The sequence below is a fragment of the Mauremys mutica genome, chromosome 4, assembly GCF_020497125.1.
Source record: "Mauremys mutica isolate MM-2020 ecotype Southern chromosome 4, ASM2049712v1, whole genome shotgun sequence".
In the NCBI taxonomy this organism is placed as follows: domain Eukaryota; kingdom Metazoa; phylum Chordata; order Testudines; family Geoemydidae; genus Mauremys; species Mauremys mutica.
In genome coordinates this window covers 92,221,694-92,248,088 of record NC_059075.1, presented here as the reverse complement: position 1 = coordinate 92,248,088, position 26,395 = coordinate 92,221,694, and the positions used below count along the sequence as shown (strand labels likewise).

Sequence of the window (26,395 nt, the reverse complement as noted above, 5' to 3'; positions counted from 1 at the left end):
TCTGTTAACGTGTATGGGGATGGAGCGTAAATCCTCCAGGGACATCTCAATGAAGCTCTCCTGGATGTACTCCCAAAGCCTTTGCAAAAGGTTTTGGGGAGGGCAGCCTTATTCCATCCTCCATTACCATGCCAGGCCAGTAGCACATAGTCTGGAAGCATTGCATAACAAAGCATGGCAGCGTATGGTCCCGGTGTTTGCTGGCATTCAAGCAACATCCGTTCTTTATCTCTCTGTGTTATCCTCAAAAGAGTGATATAATTCATGGTCACCTGGTTGAAATAGGGGAATTTTATTAAGGGGACATTCAGAGGTGGCCGTTCCTGCTGGGCTGTTTGCCTGTGGCTGAATAGAAATCATCCCCGCTGTGCGCCATGCGGTGGGGGGAGGGGTGAAGCAAACATCTCAGAGAATAGGGTGGGGTGGAGTGGTTTAGTTGGGTTTGTGCTGCACGTTAACCCGAAAACTGCAGCCCCTCCTTTTAAATGGCCAACCCAACGGGTGCTTGGTATGGGACATGAGGGCGTTGCTGTTTGAAACCATTCCCACATGTTATGAAGGTTAAAGAAGCCAAAAGACTGTGGCTTACCATGTCTGCCTGAAAGCCAAATTCTGTTGCTCACCGGCCCTGCATGTGTGATCTCTCACACCAAACCGGCAGGCCCTCAATATAAGAGGCAAAATGCGAACTTGTAAAGAAAGCACATGTGCTAGGTAATATTAACAGCTTGGTTCACAGTGAAAGAGTCTACCCATTGTTCTCTAAAATGTGTCTTTTTAAATATTACTCTCCCTTTTTTTTCCCTCCCGCAGCTGCAAATGTTTCAATGCTCCCTGTATCATCTCCATCCCAGAGGCTAGTAAAGATTAGAAGGCGAAAAAAACACACTCGTGATGAAATGTTCTCTGAGCTCATGCAGTCCTCCCACACTGAAAGAGCCCAGCGGAATGTGTGGAGGCAGACAATGTCAGAGTGCAGGAAAGCACAAAATGAACGCGAGGACAGGTGGCGGGAGCAAGAGGAAAGGTGGCGGGATCAAGATGATAGGTGGCATCAGCGTGATGAAAAGGAGCAAGAAGCAATCCTCAGGCTACTGGAGGATCAAACTGATATTCTCCGGCGTATTGCTGAGGTGCAGGACGGGCAGCATGAGCACAGACTGCCGCTGCAGCCCCTGTGTAATCAACCACCCTCCTCCCCAAGTTCCATAGCCTCCTCACCCAGACGCCCAAGAACGTGGGGGGGGGGCCTCCAAGCACCCAACCACTCCACCCCAGAGGACTGCCCAAGCAACAGAAAGCTGGCATTCAATAAATAAGTTTTGAAGTGCAGTGTGGCCTTGTCCTTCCCTCCTCCCCTCCTCTACCACCCCGCCTGGTGATTCCCTCCTCCCCCACCCATCCTGGGCTACCTTGGCAGTTATCCCCCCATTTGTGTGATGAATTAATAAAGAATGAATGAATTTGAAATAGCAATGACTTTATTGCCTCTGCAAGCAGTGACCAAAGAGGGGAGGGAGTTTGGCTTACAGGGAAGTAAAGTGAACCAACGGGGTGGGTTTTCATCAAGGAGAAACAAACAGAACTTTCATACGTAGCCTGGCCAGTCATGAAACTGGTTTTCAAAGCTTCTGTGATGCGCAGCGTGCCCTGCTGTGCTCTTCTAACCGCCTTAGTGTCTGGCTGCGCGTAATCAGCGGCAGGCAATTTGCCTCAACCTCCCACCCTGCCATAAACGTCTCTCCCTTACTCTCACAGATATTATGGAGCACACAACAAGCAGTAATAACGAAGAGAATATTGGTTTCGCTGAAGTCTAACCGAGTCAGTAAACTGCGCCAGCCCATTCTGCACTTGCTCAGCCTATAGTTGAACAGCTCCTGACTACTGTCCAGGCTGCCTGTGTATGGCTTCATGAGCCATGGCATTAAGTGGTAGGCCGGGACTCCAAGGATAACTATAGGCATTTCAACATCCCCAATGGTTATTTTCTGATCTGGAAAGTAAGTCCCTTTCTCCAGCTGTTCAAACAGACCAGAGTTCCTGAAGATGCAAGCGTCATGTACCTTTCCTGGCCATCCCACATTGATGTTGGTGAAACGTCCCTTGTGATCCACCAGTGCTTGCAGCACCATTGAAAAGTACCCCTTTTGGTTTATGTACTGGCTGTCTTGGTGGTCCAGTCCCAAGATAGGGATATGCATTCTGTCTATCGCCCCACCACAGTTAGGGAATCCCATTGCAGCAAAGCCATCCACTATGACCTGAACATTTCCCAGAGTCACTACCCTTTATAGCAGCAGCTCAGTGATCACATTGGCTACTTGGACCACAGCAGCCCCCACAGTAGATTTGCCCACTCTGAATTGATTCCCGACTGACCGGTAGCTGTCTTGCATTGCAAGCTTCCAGAGGGCTATCACCACTCACTTGTGAACTGTGAGGGCTGCTCTCATCTTGGTATTCTTGCGCTTCTGGGCAGGGGAAAGCAAGTCACAAAGTTCCATGAAAGTGCCCTTATGCATGCGAAAGTTTTGCAGCCACTGGGAATCATCCCAGACCTGCAACACTATGCTGTCCCACCAGTCTGTGCTTGTTTCCTGGGCCCAGAATCGGCGTTCCATGGCATGAGCCTGCCCCATTGCCACCAGGATGGCCAAATTGCCAGGGCCCGTGCTTTGAGACAAGTCTGTGTCCATGTCCTCATCACTCTCGTCACCGCGCTGCTGTCGCCTCCTTGCCTGCTTTTGCAGGTTCTGGTGCTGCATACACTGCAGGATAATGTGCATGGTGTTTACAGTGCTCATAACTGCCGCGACAATCTGAGCAGGCTCCATGCTTGCCGTGATATGGTGTCTGCGCGGAAAAAAGGCGCGAAACAATTCTCAGCCATTGCTCTCACTGAGGGAGGGGTGACTGGCAACATCTCTTACAGGGTTGGCTTACTGTACTGTTCCCGCAGTCTCTGCTGCCCATTGGAATTCTGGGTTGCGCTCCCAGTGCCTGATGGGACAAAAACATTGTCGCGGGTGGTTCTGGGTACATGTTGTCAGCCCCCCCCCCCCGGTGAAAGCAATGGCAAAAAATTGTTTCTCGCCTTTTTTCCTGGGTTACCCATGCAGACGACATACCATGGCAAGCATGGAGCCCACTCAGCTCACTGTCACCGTATGTCTCCTAGGTGCTGCTGGCAGACGCAGTACTGCAGTGCTACATAGCAGCATCCCCTTGCCTTGCCCTGCGGACGGCAGACGGTACAATATGACTGCTAACTGTCGTCATCGTCCCGTGGGTGCTCCTGGCCGACCTCGTTGAGGTTGGTGATATTCCAGGCAGGACTGAATCTCCATTAGACGAAACTTAAAGAAGGGAATGACCTGGAGTCACTCCCATTTATGTCCAGGCGCCCCCAACCGACCTCACTGAGGCCGGCCAGGAGCATCCATGTCTGCCCAGGAGCCACCGACCAACCTCACCGAGGCCGGCCAGCAGCGGACGGTACAATACGGCTGCTAACCATCTTTGCTAACTTGCAAAGGCAAGGAGCTGCTGTAGTGTAGCACTGCAGTACCGCGTCTGCCAGCAGCACCCAGGAGACGTATGGTGACAGTGAGCTGAGCAGGCTCCATGCTTACCGTGGTATGTTGTCTGCACGGGTAACCCAGGAAAAATATGAGAAACAATATTTTGCCATTGTTTTCACGGGAGGGGTTGGGGGGCCGACGACATGTATCCAGAACCACCTGCAACAATGTTTTTGCCCCATCAGGCATTGGGAGGTCAACCTGGAATTCCAATGGGTGGCAGAGACTGCGGGAATTGTGGGATAGCTACCATAGTGCAACGCTCCAAAAGTCGACACTAGCCTCGGTACTGTGGACGCACTCCGACAACTTAATGGTCTTAATAGTCTTAAGTGGGGACACACACAATTGACTGTATCAAATCGATTTCTAAAAAATTTACATATTAAATCGGCCTAATTTCGTAGTGTAGACATACCCTTAGAGCCCTCCCTATCTAGTGTCTCGTCTTCAGCTGTTGGGGATTTTTCCTACAGGCAGTTGCAGATGGGCTACACACCATTGTAAGCATTCCTGTCATACCATCTCCTCCATAACCTTATCAAGCTCAGTCTTGAAGCCAGTTAGGTTTTTTGCCCCCACTGGTCCCTTTGGGAGGCTTCTCCAGAACTTCATTCCTCTGATGGTTAGAAACCGTTGCCTAATTTCAAGTCTAAACTTACTGATGGCCAGTTCATATCCATTTGTTCTGGGGTCCACATTGATGCTCAACATAAATAACTCCTCTCCCTCCCTGGTATTTATCCCTCTGATGTATTTATATAGAGTAATCCTATTTCCCCTCAGCCTTCTATTGGTTAGACTGAATAAGCCAAGCTCTTTGAGTTTCTTCTCATAAAGTAGGTTTTCCATTCCTCAGATCATCCTAGTAGCCTTTCTCTGCACCTGTTGCAGTTTGAATTAATCATTCTTAAACACGGAAGACCAAAATTGCACATACTATTCCAGATGAGGTCTCACCAGTGCCTTATATAATGGTACTAACACTTCCCTGTCTCTACTGGAAATACTTTGTCTTCACCCCAGGACAGTATTAGCGTTTTAGAACATAAGAACGGCCATACCAGCTCAAACCAAAGGTCCATCCGCCCAGTATCCTGTCTTCCAACAGTGGCCAATGCCAGGTGCCTCAGAGGGAATTAATAGAACAGGTAATCCTCAAGTGATCCATCCCCTGTCGCTCATCCCCAGCCGCTGGCAAACTGCAGCATAATATTGATGGCGCTCAGTCATCGTGTAATCAACTAATACCCCCAGCTCTTTCTCCTCTACTTTCACTTTCAACTGATAAATCCCCAGCATATAGCAAAAATTCTTGTTAGTCCCTAAACGCATGACCTTGCACTTTGCACTATTAAATATCATCCTATTTCTATTACTTCAGTTTACAAGGTCATCCAGATCTTCTTGTATGGTATTCCAGTCCTCCATATTGGCAATACCTTCCAACTTTGTGTCATTTGCGCATTTAATTAGCAGATTCCCACTTTTTGTGCCATGGTCAGTAATCAAAATGTTAAATAAGATTGGTCCCAAAACCAACTCCTGAGGAATTCCACTAGTAACCTTCCTCTAGTCTGAGAGTTCACCTTTCAGTATGACCTGTTGTAGTCTTCCCTTTAGCCAGTTCCTTATCTACCTTCCAGTTCTCACATTAATCCCCATCTTCTCTCATTTAACTAATAGTTTCTCATCTGGAACTGTATAAAATGCCTTACTGACATCCAGGTAGATTAAATCTACTGCATTTCCTTTGTCTAAAAAATTAGTTACATTCTCAAAGAAAGATATAAGTAACTTTAACACCTCTTGAATACAACAATTGAAACAATTGTAGAAAAATCTATAATTATTTTCTATCATGTAGGCTACATACTTTTTTGCGGTTGACCAAGCTTGGACCAGATCATTTAATTTTAGGAAACATTCTAACAGCCCTTTCTGTTAATCACTCTGTTTTATAAACAAAATTCTGCCTCCCTGCCTCAGCGGCGCAAACTGGTAGCAGCACATCTCCTGTCTCCTCTACAGAACTCATTGCACTGCACGTTCAGGCTGCGTGCCCCTGAGGCTTGTAATTTTTTTTTTAGGGGGGGAACAATGCCCTCCTTTGCCCCCCAAACTCCAAGCATGCACAGACCCTACTGCTTATGGGTACTGAATAACTCTCGGTACTGAGACCTCGATCTCCAGATTACCTATGCTGCCTCGTACCTCATGATTCTCCATCCTTCTCTGCTAGGCCTTCTTCCCCGTCCCCCCACCCCCACCCCCCCGCCGAAGATGTTGAGGAGGGTGAAAAGGGTTCCCCTCCTGATGACTACAGGAACTCATACTTTGATAAAGATAATCACCCATGTCAGGAATGGTGGGATCAGTTCTGAGTATCAACCCTCTCCCATATGGGCCTCCCCAGTGAGCATACTGGGATCCTTGGGTGGTGTATTGGCAGCAATTTGTCAGGTCTCTGGCTCCACTTCACCAGGAAACTAGGATATCACAGTCTCCTCCATCAAACTCCCAACACGAGAAGACATTTGAGGTACTGGAAGGTAGGGCAGACAAAGAGGCTACTTCTCAAACCCCTACTTTGTCTTTGTCTCCAGAGGAGACAGTCATGCCTCGACCGTCATCAATGGTAAAGTTTAGTCAATCCCAGAATCTTGTGAAGATTCTTGTGGCAAACACTCTCCATATACCTAAGGACTCGCATCTAGGGTGAGCAGATGTCTCGATTTTATAGGGACAGTCCCGATATTTGGGGCTTTGTCTTTTATAGGTGCCAATTACCCCCTACCCTCTGTCCCGATTTTTCACCCTTGCTCTCTGGTCACCGTACTCGCATCACAAGCTCCTGGACAGAGTGCAAATACACGACCCATTAATAATGTGCTCCTGGATCCAGCAAAGACTGTGCATGGAAACTCCTGCCACCATACTGCCAACTTGTAAATAGGCAGATAAGAAATACTATTTCCCATTCGCGCCCAGGGACTCAAAAATTTTTGTTTTCCTATCCCCCACCTAATTTCCTGTTGGTGGATGCCATAAACAAGCAGGGTAGACAGCATTGCTCCAGTTCTACTCCTTATGACAAGGATTGGGAACAGTTAGAACTTTTTGGACGGAAAACCTACTCATCTGCAGCTCTCCAGTTTTGGATTACAAACTATCAGGTGGTCATGGCCAAGTATGATTACATGAATTACAACAAGTTCACATTCTTTATTGAACATCTTCCACAGGAGCATAGAGAACACTTCGAGGCCATGATTAAGGAGGGTCAGTTATTTGCCAGAATCTCTCTGCATAGTTCCAACCTGGCCGAGGCAAACTTGGTGTTCTTATCTCCCTCATCTGTGTGTCCAACTGGCTCACAAGCTTCTGACTGTCCCTTATCTCCTGTCCCAGGACCTAGGTTGTGTGCTTCATCCTAACCTAGGAGTCCTCTATCTACAAGCATGGCTTCAGAGGATTAGAATCTACCTGCTTGACAGGCGTACAGCAAATATTGCTAAATAGTAGGTGGTCAATTTGAATCACTTACCTTCAGAAATGGAAGAGGTTCAACCACTGGTATTACCATCATCGCCTTGTGCCTGAATCATCTTCACTGTCAGCCATCTTGAATTATTGGCTGGATTAAAAAAAATTAGATTGTTCAATTAGTTTTATTAAAGTTCATCTCACTGCAATATCCACCTTTCATTCCCTAGTAGAGGGAATTTCTGTTTTTGTGCACCCTACATCCCTGAGATTTATTAAGCATCTGGGGTATCTATGCCCCTAGGTTAAGGATCCTACTCTGACTTAGGATCTCAGCCTGTAACTTAGATACCTTTATGTGACCTCCATTTGAACCTATGGTGATCTGGTCTTTGCTTTGCTCATCTATGAAGATGGCCTTTCTAGTAGCTACCATGTCAGGCCTCAGGGTTGGAGAAGTTGGAGACTTGATGGCAGACTGCTCCTCCACCCCCCATTTACAATATTTTTCAAGGACAAGGTCTCCATCTGACTCCCCCCAAAATTCTTATCTAAGCTGCTGTTGGATTTCCATCTTAACCAGTCTATTCACTTACTGTTATTTTTTTCCTGAACCACACAAATTTCAGTGGGAGACTTCCCTTCATATATTAGACATATGACGGGCATTGGCCTTTTAGCTGGATAGGACTAAGCAATGTCAGAAATCACCTAAACTCTTTGTTTCTATTGCAGAAAGATCAAAGGAGTTCACAGCCTCTTCTCTGAGACTGTCAAGATGGATTTCTGGGTGTATTACTGCTTGCTATGATGCAGCTGGTGCTTTGCCTCCCCAAAGGATTATAACACACTCTACCAGATCCCAAGCAATTTTCACAGCATTTCTCAAAAACATTCCAGTGTCTGAGAGCTGCTACATTGGGCTCCAGTGCATACCTTTTCTAAACACTATGCCATGGTCCATTCCATCAGATCTAATGTGGCAATTGGTTCTGCTGCACAGTCTTCCCTCCCGGACTTGATTCCCAGGCTCCCTCGTTCCTGTGAGGATACTGCCTGGGAGTCACTTAAAGTGGAGCAGCCATAGGGACACTACTCGAAGAAGAGGAAAAGGTTACTTACCTTGTTTGGTTACTGTGTGTCCCTATGGGTGCTCCACTGCCTGTCCTCCTTCCCCTCTTGCTTTGGACTGTTCTTGTTAAATGTTTGGCTAGAGAAGGAGCTGAGGGTGGTTCACCTGTGCAGCTCTATATACCCTTCAAGCATGGTGCAAAGTCCTACAGAGCGCACGTGCAGGCTAAATGGACTCTAACAGAAAATCGCTGATCAAGGGCCGCAAGCGCACCTGAAGTGGTGCACCCATAGGGACAAACATCTTGAAGTGTAATCTTTTTTCTGTATCATAGTAGTGACATTGGTGGGAAGAACAGAGAAAAGGCCAATACTTGATGAATGGAGGGACCAAATGAGGGAGACAAGATCTGTGAGACTGGCTGGCGCAAGTCCTTGGAATGAATTTAAAATTAGATAAGGTTTTAAAACAAGACCAGTTTTGAATTAGATTCTGAAATGATTTTGGAGACAGTGACATTACTCGAGAATTAAGGTGATCTATCGTACTTCATAATATGAGAGTGTCACATATCTCTTATCCTGTGGAGATTAAGGGCTTGGCTACACTGGAGAGTTGCAGCGCTGGTGGAGGCTTTACAGCGCTGCAACTTAGTAACTGTCCACACCTTCAAGGCACATCCAGCGCTGCAACTCCCTGGCTGCAGCGCTGGCTGTACACCTGGTCTGCTTGGGGTATAACGAGTGCAGCGCTGGTGATGCAGCGCTGCTCGTCAAGTGTGGCCACACACCAGTGCTGTTATTGGCCTCCAGGGTATTAGGAGATATCCCAGAATGCTTTTAACTAAATTACTCTCTTTGTTTTATTATGATGCCTCTCTTTGTTTTGTTGTGAACTCGGGGCTCCGGGAGCTGCTTATCTAAAAAACAAACACAGCTCTTGTTTGCTGTGATCAATCTGTAACTGACTGTGAACAATCAATTGAGATAACCCACTACCTTGCTGTGAATGAGGCAGGCAGGGGGATGAGTGTTTGCTTGAGGAGAGAAACAGCGGGGGGAGGGGGAGAAAGGGAGTCCGTTGGAGCAGCTGCTTATCTGGTCTGCAGGCTATTTGCAGTTAAGAGTAAATGAGGGGTTGAGGAAATTTTCAGATTTTGTAAGGCAGGGAGCTGAAGTGTCGGCTCCAAAAATCCACTCTCTCTCTCTCCCCCACTCCCTGTCACACTCCACCCCACCCCCCTCTTTTGAAAAGCACGTTGCTGCCACTTGAACGCTGGGATAGCTGCCCATAATGCACCACTCCCAACAGCGCTGCAAATGCTGCAAATGTGGCCACACTGCAGCGCTGTCCCTACACAGCTGTACGAAGACAGCTTTAACTCCCAGTGCTGCACATCTGTAAGTGTAGCCATACCCATAGATGGTGCCTCACATTCCTCACCTGCCTGTGTCTCAATTTTCCTCTCAGCTGATGCAGTAGTTTAATTTAGGCTCCTGGATAAATTAGGAAATGCTATTCCTTTCAAGGTAAATAAAAGTCAAATGAAAAAATCCAAACAAGCCCTCCAGTCAGCTATTCTTTGTTCTAACTTAGCCAAAGCCCTACTTTAAGAGTCTGAGCAATCTTGCTTTCTTCTTGATGCAGGTAAGTGAAAAGGAATTTCCAGCCACCTCTTTTGGAAACCTTGCTATTGACTCCGAGACAGGAAACTAGTAATTGCTCCAAGCTGTTGTGCTCTCATTCCCCTCATCCTCTTTCATCACCCTGCTAGTCCCACTAAGCCTCCTCCCTGACTTAAGACCTGCTTTGCTGGGCTTACTGAGCTGTATCTGCAGTTGTCTCAGACTTCCATCTCTCTGCCCTTTCTCATTCTCCTTCACTCATTAGAGACACCCAAAGTCTTCATGGGCCCTGTAGCGTACCTGGCCTTTTCTCAGATTCTCTCAGAAGGAAAACAATGTTTTGTTACCTCCCTAATAGCTTCTTCATTGACAATCAAGGTTCTTTTTTATTTTCCAGAATGTATTGCTGTCCAGACTGCAATTCTCAGGGTCCTCCTCCTGATAACTACACTTTCCAGGATTCCTTTATTCTGTTTCCAGTGGTGTCCCTATGGGTGTTCTGCTTCAGGTGTGCAAGTGCCCTAGGCTACCTTTGATCTGAGATTTTCGGTAGGAATGCCCATTTGGCCCACGCATGCACCACCTTGTGCCCCGTACTGAGGATATATAGGGTTGCATGGGCAAATTGCCCTCAGTTTCCTGTGACGGTACATCTAGCTTGCCCACTTCAACTTTGATAGCTTAACGAAAACTCAAGGCTATTATAGTTAGTTTAGCTTACCTGATTTGAGTTTGTTTTATATTTTGGGGCATTTTGTTGCTCTTCTTTGGACTTTCTCCAATTTGTCCACATCTTTCCTGAAATGCGGTGCCCAGAACTGGACACAATACTCCAGTTGAGGCCTAATCAGCACAGAGTAGAGTGGAAGAATTACTTCTCATGTCTTGCTTACAACATGCCTGCTAATAAAAAGCGAACATCATTCTGGGATGTTTGTAACAGTGTTACATTGTTGACTCATATTTAGCTTGTGGTCCACTATGACCCCCAGATCCCTTTCAGATACCTTTACTGAGAAAGAAGCTTCAAGAGAAAGACATTCTCATGCCCTTTCCCACTGAGATGAGCAACACTCATACCTCCTTCTCTACCTTATAGTCCTCCTCAATTGCCATATTGGGACCCATAGGCAGCCTACTGTCAACAGTTTTCAAGAGCTCCTAGCTACTCTCCTGGGGATCATTGCAAAAAGCACTCTCCTGACTCATCTCTCCCTCCTCAACAGCCTCAACTTCATGAGGAGTCTTTTGAAGAGCAAGAGGCTAAGGTGGATAAGGAGGTGACACCAAAAACAAACATCTCCTCATCTTCTCCAGATAAGGCTGTGATGTCTCCTCCACCTTCCTATGCTGATGATTTTAAACAGTTTCAAGACCTGATGAAATGGATTGCTGACTTACTACAGATCCCATTGGAGGAGGTCCAAGTTCATTCTTCCCTCTCTGCTGTTCTTAATTATCTGGTGGTTTTAAAGAAGTCAAATCATTCTGTGAATTCCATCAGAGTTCATTTGGCAGCTATTTCATTCCCCTGTGCAAGGATAGTCATCCCACAACTGAAAGATTCATCAAGGGGTTGGATAACCTTTTTCTGCAGAAAAAGAGAACCTACTTTTGTATGGGAAGTGAACTTGCTCTTTAATGGTCTTATGAAACCTCCTTTTGAGCCATTAGCTAAGTGTTCTCTGATGTATTGATCTATGAAAACAGCATGTTTAGGCTATCACCTCTGCCTGTAGGATTGGGGAACTAGGTGCATTAAATGACTGATCCTCCCTTTAAGATAAGACATTGTTATGCCTATATCCCAAGTTCATATCTAAAATATCCAGGGCATTAGCTTTCTATTTGGACAGAACTAAACCATTCAGAAAGTTTTCCAGACTATTTATTTCAGTTGCAGACAGATCCAAAAGATCTTCAGTTTCTATCCAAAGACTTTAAAGTGAGTTTCCAGTTGTATTCTTGTTTCTTACCAGACTGCTAATATTCAGCCCCCTTCAAGAATAATAGCCCATTCAACAAGATCACAAGCTGCTTCCATGACACTGTTAACAAATGTTCCCATTACTGAAATTTGAAAAGCAGCAACATGGGCATCAGTTAACATTTTTTCAAACACTACACTCTGATACATGCTTCTAGATCAGATGATGCTGTTGGCATGGCAGTTCTTCATTGTTTGGCATGGCAGCCCTTCATTGTTGGATCCAGTTCCGAAGCCCCCGCTTCTTTCAGAGGATACTGCTTGGAAATCACCTGAAGTGGAGCACTCATAGGGACCCTACTTGAAGGAGAGGTTATTCACCATGTTCAGTAATTGGAATTCCTCAAGTTGTATGTCCTTATGGGTGCTACACTACCTGCCTTCCTTCCCCTCTGCTTCAGAGTTTCCTTCAAGAGACTTTGCAGTAGAGAAGGAACTCCTGGTAGTTCACCCATACAGCCCAATATATCCTCAATACTAGGCATGAGGAGTTGTAGGGTGCATGTGTGGGTTGAACGGGCATGCTACTGAAAATCTCTGATCAAAGGTGTATGGAGTGCATGCACACCTGAAATGGAGCACTGACGGGCCCACATCTCAAAGAACTTCAGTTACTGCACATGGTGAATAACCTCTTTTTTTGGGACTGAACTGGTTGGTTCTCTCAAAAGGAGAACCACTACATATTTTGCTACCTCACTAATAGCTTCTTCACTGACAGTCAAGGTTCTTTTTTATTTCAAAGCCCCCATTCTCAGAAAGTATTTCTACCCAGACTACATTTCCTATGGTCCTTTTGGGAACTACACTTCCTAGGATTCCTTGGTTCTGGTCTGAACTTGATGAAGGCTGTGTCTGGTTTTTAGCCTCTCTTAAAAGAACAGCACACATTATTTCAGTGAAAATATGAGTAGAAGTATTCTGAACATAGTGTAGTCTAGAGAGTTAAGACTAAATAAAGCATGGATGTGGATTTCAGCAGAGGTAGAGAAGATGCAGAGATATAATTGGGCAATATTGTGACAATAGGTTATAGGTAGATATGCACACATATGGAGATTCGGGGGGGAAATATATTCTGGGCCACAAATTTACCCTGTCAAGAGAGACAGACAGGGAGAACTGAAATGAATTATTAACAATATTGAAATATCTGTGTAGATGACTGTTATCATAAAAGTGGTGGTTATAGTTAAAGACAGGACTAAGATGGTAGGAAAAAGTAGCGGTCCAAGAAGTGAACCTTTTTGGACTCTGTACAGGAGGGTCTTGATGCAGAAAAAGAGCCATCCTCTGACATGTGGAACAGTTAGATTGTTGAGAGCAGAATCTTTTCAGGTTTCTCTGGTTTCCTCCTGCTGAGCTATGTAGGTAATCCAGGAGGAAGGAATAGTCCACAGTGGCCAATTCTGTGACCAGTGATGTCAAACCACATGACAGAAAAGGTGTAATCAGAAGTAAAAACAAGGAGGTTGTTGACCACAAGGAGAAGAGCAGTATTTATGCTACATCCAGAGTAAAACACATCTTAAGGTCATGGGTATTATGTGAGATGGAATTGGAAAATGAAAAGCCTATATTTCCAAGAACTTTGAGAAAGGCAAAGTTAAAGAATGAGAAATATTAGTGAGAGAGTCAAGGATTTTTTAAGAAAGTGTAGTGAGGCAGATTTTGTAAAATTGGAGCATATACTAGGGGAATGAGAATTGTTGACAATGTTTTAATGTAGTGAGCAAGAGTAGGAGCCTGCAAATAATAAGAGTGGAAAGGAAGTTACGGGAGGTGGTTTGCCTGAAATATCCAGGGTTGAATAAGGGGATGGATTGGCAAGAAAGGAGAAGGCAGCAATAGGGAAGTGTTTCGAGTAGGAAATATTAATATTGGCAGTAGTAGTAGTATTACCGTAGCATGTAAGAGCCCTAGTCATGTATCGGGACCATGTACAAAGTGTTATACAAACAGAATAAAAAGATGGTCTTTACCACAAAATGCTTATTATCTAATTGGTGGGAAATAGAAAACACTAACAAAATGATGCCTGCAGGCTCCGTACATTTGGTATGGGAAAGGCTGATAGAAGAAGATCTGAAAGGTGGGTGAAGAAGAAGGTTCCTTGTATAGAAGAATGAATAAAGATTACCAGGGAAATAAAAAAGAGTAGAAATTAGACTTAGTAGCCAATAATGGCACAATAAAGATGAGGGTCGGTATTCAGTGATTTCTGTGGGTTATTGAGACCACTGCTTTGTGGAAGTCATATCATAGGCCAGTCTTGCTGACTCTGTTAGGAAGATGGATTATAAGAAACTGTAGAGCATCTGATGAGGTTTCCAGATCTCTTAACGGATTTTGAAATGAGGCATGCAATAATGTTTTTAAGACACAAACCAATGTGTTAGAGAGCCCACAACTGCTGGTGTGGAAAATAATGGGAGTTTTGACAGGGAATAGGTTGGTTTAAGGCAGAGAGCAGCACAAGTAATTGGTGGAGAAAGGTCAGGTAGAGAAGCTTTAAGAGAACAAATCTAGTCAAAAACTATGTTGGGATTAAGGCAAGAACAGTGAAAAAAGAGCTTTCAAAGAGGAAGGTGTTGGAAAGGTAGTTCAGTCAGTGAGTTACTTATCCCAAGTATATATAGATATTTAGTAGACAGTGTGCTTCTGAACAGGAAATGCCTTTGAGAATAAAGCCCAATGTCTGATTATTATTGGGCTTTAAGAAATCATATAATCAAATTTCCAACAAGGTCCTATCAGAAATATTGGAAATTGAAAAAAATATACAGGAAATCTGTTGAACTAAATACCCAAGTAAAACTTTTATGTAAGGAATCCTGATCAGACTGGAAAACAATCAGAAAAGTGAGGAGTACTTGTGGCACCTTAGAGACTAACAAATTTATTTCAGCATAAGCTTTCGTGGGCAACAGCTCACTTCCGAAGAAGTGAGCTGTAGCCCACGAAAGCTTATGCTGAAATAAATTTGTTAGTCTCTAAGGTGCCACAAGTACTCCTGTTCTTTTTGCGGATACAGACTAACACGGCTGCTACTCTGAAACCAATCAGAAAAGTGTGAGAACTATTTGACTGAGCAGCATGAGAAATTGGATGTGCAATTTCGTAGGAGGTGGATTATAAGTTTGAAAAAGATAGTAAAAGTACCTAACAGCAGTTTTGGCTGCTTGGACATCAGCCAGCTGTCCTCTGTTCCTAAATCTGTTCAGGGTCAAGAATTGAGGGGGCCTGACCAATCCAGAGCCCATCTTGTAAAACTACAGCCTGAAGCAAACACTTTAAAATAGGCTTGACACTTTCTAAAGGTTATAACGAGTAAATAAACCATCAAATTACTCCTCTTTTATTGTTATGATAGTGTTTTTGTGAAAACACTTAAATCCTTGTAGTCCTAAGGCATATAATAAAAAATAAACACTTTTAAGATTTTGTGTTCTTTGATAGCTTATTAAAGTTATATACAGTATTTTCTTCCTAAATATAACAAAGTTGTTTTTTTAAACAGCTTCAAGAACTTTTTAAAATGGGAGGGCAACTTTTAAAAACTTTAAATCCACAATGAGTAAAAGGTAGAGATCCTATAAAGGAAGTCAACGAGTTAATGTTGGCTAAAGTTTTTAATTGTTAGCAATTTCACATACGAACATCTTTATCAGATAATTGTTACTTTCCCTGGCAATTTAATATGGTGGTAGCTTTTTACCAATAGTCATTGTATACACTGGTATTTTAGATAGTTTCCAAATTCTGGACAGAAATCCAGACAAAATTTGTGTATGTTTGGGAGGAAATTAAAACACCCCGTTGGTTCAGTGTTTTTTTGAGGCCATGAATTTATCAAAGACTGTTTGTATTTTAAATCTAATTTTCAAACCTATATTGAATGGTCTGTGTTTGTTTGGTTCAATTTAAAATGCTTAATATTAACATAATAGCTAAATATTAAGGTTTTTAATTAGCATTAGTGACAGTACATTTCTCTGAGTCCTAACTTTTTAAGCCAAAATATATAAGGAAATGTAGCTCCAGTTGTTTGCTCATGCCCTCATTCACATTTAAAGCTCTTTAGTTACATGTACATTTTGAAATTAAATAAATTGAAATTGAGTGTGTGTTGGATTAAGAATAGTCTGAAAAATATATTTTTATAAAATAATTATCTTGTAATTTAAACTAAAGAGCATTGACTACACTCAAACAATTGTTAACAAGTGAGCTCTAGAATCCAATTAACTGGAATAGAAGTTCCATGGGCAGAGAACTTGAGAGACTGGTTTATAGTACTTTACCCAAACCCTTTTTAAATGTTATATATTTTTTCCTATATTTCCTTTTTCATCATAGCTAATTATGAAAATACTGTATAGGTGCCCAACCTACTCCCATTTAAATCAGTGCTAGTTTTACCACTGATTTCAGTGGGTCCAGGATCAGTGTGAATTAATAAATGTTTTTCCCCTTTTTATCAGTCTCCTTCTCATGTTTTAATTATTTGTTAGTCTACTGTCTATGGTTTGTTTTGTAATGACACAAACTATGAATTTTGGCTTTACTGAATGCATCAAAAGAAGATGACATTGTAAAGAAAAAAGCTTTTGTTTAGACACAACTGTGTAATAGTTCAACTTGAGAAATTACTTTTTTTTAATAATTTTGATGGATAATATTGATGTTTATTTTGAAGCATTTTTTTCAATTTTTATCAATTTTAAATTTTCACAGTTGCGGGAAAATGTGGGGTAGAGGTCAGACAAAAAGTTAAAGCTTTGTAACCATTAAAACACAAATTGTCAATGTCACATTTCAAAATATACTAAGTAAATATCCTTAAATCAAACTATTAACTAATCATACAGCATTTTTCTTACTTTGCCTATCTGTGAATTTTGATTACTGTTAATGGAAATATTTTTTCATCTGTTTGTGTGTACAGTGAAATCAATGTTTATTCACATTTATCAACAAAAATCTAATCCTTTCCAAGCCTATTAACATCAAGGAAACACAAAAAGTGTATAACAATCAAATTGGATATTTTAAATATATATATATATATAATAGTATACTATATACTCTTATAGTATACTATATACTATATATATTTTAAAATCCTGATTGTATAACAATCAAATTGGATATTTAAAAAAAAATATATATATATAATAGTATACTATATACTCTTATAGTATACTATATACTATATATAGTATACTATATATATATTATAGTATACTATTATATATATATATATATATATATATATATTTTTTTTTAAGGATTTTTAAAGTATACTTTAAAAATTAGCTGGAGTGTAGTGAAGGCTAATCAAAAGCATTTTTAGGGATCAATCTTGCAAACGTGAATTCTTTAGTGATTTTGCAAAATTTAATCACTTTAGACCTACTGTAGTCAGAATCCATATGGGGGCAAGAAACTGCAACTGAAGGGACCACTTATGTGAGTGCCGTTACTTACCTATGTGAGTGTTTGCAGGACTGAGCTTATAAATAAAAGCTTTTTGTCCTCTACTACTGTTCTCTGTATCTCACACTCATTTAAAAACAATCATTATGCTATGTTAAAGAAGCAGTTGCTACCATTGCATCCTTAAAATTTGAGGGATTATGATAAATAAATTCATAATGATCATGAGGACATTTTACTTGCAAAATCTTTACTTAGTATTTTCTACAAGAGTTTTGCTAATGATGTATCCTAGTTTTTTCTTTTCATTAATGTGTAGTTTAGTAGTAGCACATGTTAATGGTATTTGTAAATAAATTGTTGAGACTTCTATAAAAAGTCATAAGGTATTCAAAATAATTGGCTTTTGTCACCAATGGAGGAGGATACAGGATGCTTTCTGGTTCACTGTTTATAGATTAATATAAGAAAACTAATTTGTTGATGTTAGAAAGTATCACTCAGGGAGTACAGAGAAACCATTTTATTATCTTTTTAAATTTTGTGTTTGCCTCTGAGATCTGTTGGAAGTCATGGCCATGTGCACAGAGGATCTGTGCTTCTGGAATAGTTCCAGGGTTTTCTATCCCATCCCATAGCTTCCTGGTGTGGCTATTCCCCTTGAAACCCTCTTTAGAAGGGGGTTCCCAGAAAAGGTTATTAGGATGTATCACCTTTACAGCAGATTTCCTACACTGTTGATGTGGTGATTGTGCACATAATGGATTCATTCCCCCAGGCCAACCCCCTGTTCATATACTACAGAACACTTCTTTGGAGCCTGGGAACATGAGGAAGAGAGTCTTATGGGAATGTCTGATCCTCTCACTCTGCATAGGAAGGGGACATCGATGTGTGATGCTGTATGGAATCTGGGGGACACTTTACTATATTATGAATACCAATATTGTAATATTGCAATGAGTTGTGCCAGATATGCAATGTAAGGTATCTGCGAAAATGCTATAATTTGCCAAGTATTATCTTGTTTATGTTTGTATCACCTTTGTATTGTAAGTTATAAATATGTATGGTATATCTGTATTTCCAAACTTGTGCTGTGCATCTGGGTGACACCCCCAGACAGATTGGCATCAGCATTGCCTACCCTGCTTGATGGCCCATCAAAGGACATCAACTGTACAATGAACCCATTGAAAGGGTCAGGGGTTACACCTTATGACTCAGGAAGGCATGCAGGGGCATGCCTATGGACAGAACTCTAAGCGTTCCATGCCATATGCTGGGCAGCTTGTGTTTGGAACAAAGGAAATACAAGCTGCACGGCAAAAGACTATAAAAAGTCTTCTCCATTTTGTCTTTATTCCTGCTTCTTTCCTCTGGAGTAATTTTTCTACAAATGAAGCTCTGAACAAAGGACTGAATGACCCATCCAAGCTGTGGATGTGTTCCAGAGAGACTTTCAAGCCACCAAACTCACCAGTACTGCTAACAACCTGATATATGGACTTTGAAGTCTTTGTATGTATGTAACTGCTTTATCATTTAGCAGCTCTCTTCTTCTTCTTTCTTTTTTCTTTATAATAAACCTTTAGTTTTAGGCACTAAAGGATTGACTGGCAGCATGGTACTTTGGGTAAGATCCAAGCCTATACAGACCTGGTAACATGGCTGGCCCTTTGGGGTTAGAAGAACATTTTGTATATGTGAACAGAGTTTTAAAATAACTTCTCACTATACCGGACATAGATGCTGATTGGAAGCCAGAGAACTGGAATGCACTAAAGGGGGGATTTCTTTTTTCTTTTTGCTACTAGATAACCAGTGTGGGGATCAGAAGAACAGTTTGTGACTGGCTGGGGAGTTTAACTTCAGTATTACCCCCCAGTCTTAGGAGTATTTCTCTCCTTTTTGCAGCCTACCTGACCTTGGCATTTCCAGTGAGGGCTACCCTGGGTCACATTGCATAGTTGGCAGGATCCACAGAACCAGATCATTTGGGTTTGGATCAGAACCCCACGCTATTCCAAACTTTGAAATTTTGGTACTGAGTGTGTTAAAGGTTAAAGTTAGGCACAATGAGTGATCCACAATCAAAACTGCAAGCCCTGAGAGAGAGCCAGCGCCTACAATATAAGAGAGAAATGGTAGAACTTCGAATGCAAGAGAAGCAATTCTTGGCCTGGCTGGAGAAAGAAGCTAAAGAGAGAAGAAAAGCTGCCCAGGAATGCAAAAGGCTAGAATTGGAATGCAATAAGGGTGGCTGTGCGATTTTCTTCTTTTGCTTCTTGATAACCAATGTGGGGATCAGAAGCACAGTTTGTGAGTGGTTGGGGAGTTTAAACTTCAGTGTTACCCACCAGTCTTGGGAATATCTCTCTCCTTTTTGCAGCCTGTCCTGACCTTGGCATTTCCAGTGAGGGCTACCCCAAGCTCCTCGGGTCACACCATGCATGGGAAGTTTTCTCTAGCACAGTGGTTCTCAACCTTTCCAGACTACTGTACCCCTTTCAGGAGTCTGATTTGTCTTGCGTACTCCAACTTTCACCTCAATTAAAAACTACCAGCTTACAATATCAGGCATAAAAATACAAAAGTGTCACAGTACACTATTACTGAAAAATTGTTTTCATTTTCATTCTGTCAGCATGAAATTTTAGTTGTACAGACTTTGCTAGTGCTTTTTATGTAGCCTGTTGTAAAACTAGGCAAATAGCTAATGAATTGATATACCCCTACTAAGGGTACGTCCATACTACCTGCCCGGGTTGGCGGGTAGCGATCGACTTCTCGGAGTTCAATATATCGTGTCTCATCTAGACGCGATATATCGAACTCCGAATGCGCTCCTGTCGACTCCGGAACTCCACCACCATGGGGGAGCCGTGGACTTCGATCCCACGCTGTGAGGACGGGTAAGTACTTCGAACTAAGGTACTTCGAGTTCAACTACGTTATTCGCGTAGCTGAACTTGCGTACCTTAGTTCGAGCCCTCCCCGCCCCCTAGTGTAGACCAGGCCTAAGAGCAGTTGCTTATTTTGTGTGCAGAGCTTGGAAAAACACCTCTGTCTTTTTTCAATTTGACTATTGTTAGAATGTATCCCACACAGAGGCTCAAATATATATTACAAATGTAGCTATCCCTTTAAGAGAGGGATCTTATCTTATGGTATTCACCTCATTTAGACAATGCTCAATGGCAGAAAGAAGGCTTAACATTAACCTTTTAGTGCTTAGAACTACATGTCAACATAGCTCCATAAGAATCTCTAAAAGTCTTCATATCTTGGTCATATGCAATACCAGGACAGTAATGAGTAGTCTGCCACAACATACAGGGTCACCAGTAAATGGTCAGTTCTTGCTGGAAATCATGACCCTCTTCCAGTAGACAAAATTGTGTTTTTTCTTCTTTCTGAGCTTTATATTTGCCGGGGAAGAGCAATATATGTGCATATTGATTTAACAAAAGGGAGCTGATTTCAGTTAGGGAAACTACACTTTAATATTAAATATTTCAGGAGATCTACTATAACTTGGTGACAACCATAATAAACTGTCAGCAAAGGTATCATTTGCTACCGCAGTAGTTGTTTGATTCCCCAGGCAGATGCTTTTGTAATAATTGGGGAATTGACATATATCTTCCTACCTCTGCTTATCTATTGTGAATTTTTTCCAGACTATGAAGCAGGAAAAGGCAAAGATCACATGTTAATTCCATTTTGGGCCAGATGTCTGTGGCTATCAGGCCTTGTTTTAGGATAATCTTCCTGACCACATATCTAAATTTACTTTGAACAGCTATTGCCTTCTTTTTATCTTTTTTGTTCTCACTTGACTGGCACAAAAGCTTTTTGGTACAAGATGTTGATAAATATTCCACCCTTCTTTCAAAATGACTGGTTTTGCTCAGCATCCTAACAAAGATTCAGTTTTGATTATCTCTCCCTGTAGCTAGGATACTTTCAGAAAGTATTGGTCAAGTATGGCCACAATAACAGAAATAATTTTTGGAAGGAAGCTTTCAATTTTATTGTGGAAGTCTTCTTGAAGGGGCTCAATTTTAACACTTTATGGGCAGAGACATTAACCAGGGTTATCTGTAGCTAACCATTGCTAAATTGATTCTTCTCACATTCATTACATGATGTTGCTTTGTTCTCATCTCAGCATTGTGGCTTGGTCTCAGACTATTTAGTCATAAAGGTTTTTCAAGCATGAGTTCAAGACAAGTCTATCTTGCTCTATTTCATTCTGACTCTTGATTTGTTGTAGGATGATGAAGAGTATAGATATGACAAGGGAAATATTACTTACTGATAATTAAATTAATTGTTTTCCTAATTCCCAATCTTACATCTCTTCCTGTCAACTCTTACTTATTTCATTCATGCTAAGATTTTTCTGATTGAAGAGGATGAACATGTTTACTGTTTGTACAATGTGTATGTATATAGTCTTGGTTTAATGCTATTTTGACCTCCTTGCTTTTTGGTGGATAGAAACATACTAGTCTATATATTGAACTGTAGCTGAAAAATAGAAGAGCATGACTACACTAATTGTGTTGATACGTAACTTGTCTTTACTTATAGTTCTTATGTGTTTAAAATTATGGATAATTACCTTTGTATTTTTTTAAAACTAGGATGCAGAAATTAATTATGAAGATCAAATTAATAAAATTATTATGGAAAAACAGGAACTTGAGTGGCAGAAGGTTAGTAATTTTTCCATAAGCCTGATAGTTTTAATATTTAGCTGTTAGAATTTCATTTTAATGGGATGTTAATGGTGTTTGGAATTAGGTACAATTGAATGTTAATTTTTTTTAGATTATAGTCATACCAGTATTAAAGCATGAGGGAAACTGGATCTGACAATGGTCTTCCATACTGCTCATACTATTTTTGGCAATAAGGTAGCTGTGATCAGGATTCTAAAAATGTGAAATTTTGTTAAAAAATCACAAAATTTGGCATGCATGGAAGTTGTTGCTAAGAGAGATGTAGAACTTGAAATAATGATATTGAATCTTGACAGAACTATGTAGGGGAGTTAATACAACAGCTGTCTGCATTATGCCTGGCTATAGCAAGTGCTAATACTACCATGGTTTCAGGAACAACAAATTACCTCAATATTTTTTTGAATCATAGAATATCAGGGTTGGAAGGGACCTCAGGAGATCATCTAGTCCAACCCCCTGCTCAGAGCAGGACCAATCCCCAGACAGACTTTTGCCTCAAATCCCTAAATGGCCCCCCTCCAGGATTGAGCTCATAACCCTGGGGTTAACAGGCCAATGCCCAAACCACTGAGCTCTCTCTCTTTGGGGGGAAAAATCCAAAGAAATGTATTTTCAGCAGTAGGTTACATGTTTATATCTGTCCAGATGTGATTCGGTAGCATTTACACTTCCAAGATGAAGCCTAAATTAAAATGAGTTTAATATTCTTTTTAGGGTTAGGACTCATGAGGTTATACTTTAGTAGAAAATCCATTCCCTTTTTTAACATAGTTTAACCCATGACAACTGTCACTAGGTCACATGATAAAAGGTTTCTCTCAACATATTTTATGATCACACAAAAAAAACCAAAACAACCCTCCCACCCAAATATTCAGCCTTATCCTTGATCTTGAAATATTTAACATTTTAGTGAAGGAAGATCATTTATTTCTTGGGCTTTATCCTAACCATCTCAATTCAATAATCCTATCTATGTGCTTTGATTCTGAAAGATTAGATATATAAAAATAAAATAATATGGACATAGAAGCAGGAAGCATCTCAGATTTGAAAAGGCAACAGTGCTTTCAGTTTGTATCTCTACCTTGCTTTCCTCAACCTGTGGTTATAGTCCTTCTCAAACCTCAAAGTTCAGTTTCCATTCCCAGTTGAGGCCCCACAAGCAAATTAATGTACACTAATAGGAAAACATACAGGATTTGTAATCAATTGGCCAAACTAATTGGGTTTTTTTGGGTCACATTTAACATGAGCACACAACATATCTGAGTGTAAACAAAAAGTTATACAAAATTCAATTCTGTGTAACTATCTGTTGGAATGGATACATTTTGAACAAAATCAGATCAAGGATCTAGGTCCCACAACTTCTACCACACAGAATTGGGGCTGAGAACTTTGTCACTAATCAGTCACCCATGTAGTAGATTAGTCCTTTTACTACTTAGAGATATTTCTCCTTTTTTACATTAAGGAGGTATTGACAAGTTACTTACAGTCTCTAATCTAATCCATGAGCTCCTTAATGAGGCCTCTTCTGTCTCGTATCTTCAGATATGTCTAATTTATCACCATATTTGGGGTCGGGAAGGAATTTTCCCCGGGGTCAGATTGGTAGAGACATTGCGGGATGGGGGAGAGGGTTCACCTTCCTCTGTAGCATGGGGCATGGGTCACTTGCAAGTTTAAATTAGTGTAAATGGTGAATTCTCTGTAACTTGGAGTCTTTAAACCATGATTTGAGGACTTCTGTAACTCAGCCAGAGATTAGGGGGTCTATTTCAGGAGTGGGTGGGTGAGGTTCTGTGGCCTGCAGCGTGCAGGAGGTCAGACTAGATGATCACGATGGTACCTTCTGACCTTAAAGTCTATGAGTTTGAGAGCCTCTCACAGAATTTAGACAAAATGGCTGATCTGCGTGCAGTTTTCTACCCTTCCCATCATCTTGTCTTAAGGAGTATGTATAAAATTCAAAGAACCCATTTTGGAATCATTTTAAAAGAGTAACTCTTTTTCAAGGGTTACAAGTATACCACGTTGTTGTCCCTAGCCTCTGTTTGCCAGAAGCTGGGAATGGGCGACAGGATGGACCACTTGATGATTAACTGTTCTGTTCATTCCCTCTGGGGCACCCGGCATTGGCCACTGTCAGAAGACAGGATACTGGGCTAGATGGACCTTTGGTCTGACCCACTATGGCCGTTCTTATGTTCTGTGAGCTTGTTTTCACCTCACAAAGTTAACAAAGTTTATACTCTAAGTTACCACATTTCTTTATTTTCACAGTTGAATGATCAAGTTCATAGTTGGGTATAGGAATGGAAGAAAGATAAATGGGTTGTTAGCAACTTATGTACAATTTTATTTGATATTTCTGACACAATTGTTCTTATGGTATCTAACAATTCCTGTTAATAATCCAATAGTGAAGTCTAGCTTCCAATAGAACCATCTTAACAAATCATTATCACAGAAATTGCATAAAAAGGTGGTGGCCAGTGTGGTCTTGTGCACTGTGATGTGAGGATTATTAGTTTGGGCTCTGAGCTCAGTCCCTCTCTCACCTGTCAAGGGCTAGGTATACTGCAGAGATAGTTTCTATCCATCCTGGCTAGTTATGTTGCTGTAGTGTCACAGAAACACCATCACCTTTACTGTTTACATAAGCACACACTTTTCCCTTCGTCTTGTTCCTCATCTCTGATGTGGAGAATCATATTATTCTAGCACATGAAATAATTTAAATTATGTCAGTAAGAATCTATTAAAATATAGTTTAAATCTTGCATTGCATAAAAAGAAAACATAATTTGTTAGAAACAACCAAGAGAAGAAATATGTGATATATTGAAAATCCATCATAAATTTATTGTAGAGGCAGAAATAAAAAGTATTTTTGTGTGTATGGTATGCATTTAGTGATAGGAACCATGGGGTATGAATTTAATGAAAAAACAGGAATAGAAGATAGTACAAAGAACAACACAGGCAAGTTTCTGTTGGAACCATAGAGCCAGTTTTTCATAACTGTATGCAAAAAATGCATGCATAATTTACTTCTGCAATTGTTGATTATGCATACAAATGTATAGTTACACATTAAAGTGGTAGTTTGCATACACAATTTAATGATTTAATGTTCAGTTGTAGTAACTGTACATGCAGTACATTGTGCAGTTGTGCACAAACAGTAATGAAAACTTAACCCTTAACTTTTTCACTTCTTTGTATCTTTAGTTTTAACTGTGTAAAGAGAAAAACAGTGTTTGGAGTTATTCAGGTTTCTAAACTTACAAGCCCTGCTTGCTTAAACTGTTTCTTCCTTAGAAGTTTTTTAGTTAGCAGAGTTTATAAATTCTTTGAACTCCAGCAGGATTCTAGTGTTGCGGAGAAAAATTGTACTGCAGAGCAAAGTGGCTCGACAACAGTGGGGTTGCAGTCCAAAAAATCTTGGAAATTATTTGTGATCTGGGCTGTAAGTCTGTGATGCTCAGAAATTCTACAGGAGCAGACCAGTAGCCCAGATGTAAACTTTCCAAGTTTCCTGACTGCATGGTAGGGTGCAAAGTCTGAAAACCCGTGAAATTTGAATTGAGTGTAGAATCTAACGATTCTACACTCTGTCAAAATTCTTTAGTCTTCCGAGGGCATAACTCTTATTGACCTCAGAGGGAGTTCTGTAAATGGAGGTGTGACTGGGGTCCCAGGGAGCTACACTGAGGTTACTCAATTAGGGTAAACTGCAAAGAATGGGGCAGACAATCCCCAAAGCTGGTGGATATTCCAATGATTAGATTTACCAAGCCAGGACAGAACGGCTTTTATAATATCTTACTGGTTACCCAGCGCCAACAAAACAGTTTCCTTTAAGTAATCCAGCCTTAGGCCTCCACCCAGACAGCCAAGTCAAATATGATGAGGCTTACTGAAAATCTTATTAATCATATAAGAAAGTTTTACCAGTCCCAAAAGACTGGACACATTACCTTCCATGGTAATGAATATTCCAGATTTACAGCAAATTCTTATTAAATGAACTAAAATTTATTAAAACAGAAAAGAGTGAGAGTATTGGTTAACCATAGAGTCAGTTTTTCATAACTGTATGCAAAAAATGCTGCAGAAATTCGGGGGCGATGCCTCTCTGACGCCGCTTGCCGACGACAAGTGATGTCATCGAGAGGCGTCGCCGCCGAAATGCTGCAGAAATTCAGCGGCGTTTTGGCGGATGTTCCACCGCCGGCCAGGACGCGGGCGCATTTAGATGCACCCGCGGGTGCCATGGCACCCGCGGGCACCGTGTTGGGGACCCCTGGATTAATCAGAGCTTACTAAGAAATTAGATGACATATTAAAAGGGTCTATGGATTTATTCACAAGGCTGCTTTGCTGTGTAAAGCCAGGAATCCAGCCTTCCTTTGGAACCCAAGACACAAACTGTTCAC

The 26,395-nt window shown here is 41.4% G+C and overlaps 1 protein-coding gene across 1 annotated transcript in view; it reads left to right on the top strand.

The window, feature by feature from the left end:
* CCDC73 (coiled-coil domain containing 73) overlaps positions 1-26,395 on the top strand; it is a 137,004-nt gene that overhangs the window by 8,023 nt on the left and 102,586 nt on the right. The window contains exon 2 of the mRNA XM_045012380.1: positions 21,846-21,917. Within this exon, the coding sequence (XP_044868315.1) occupies positions 21,846-21,917 (72 nt within the window). The remainder of the gene's footprint in view (positions 1-21,845; positions 21,918-26,395) is intronic.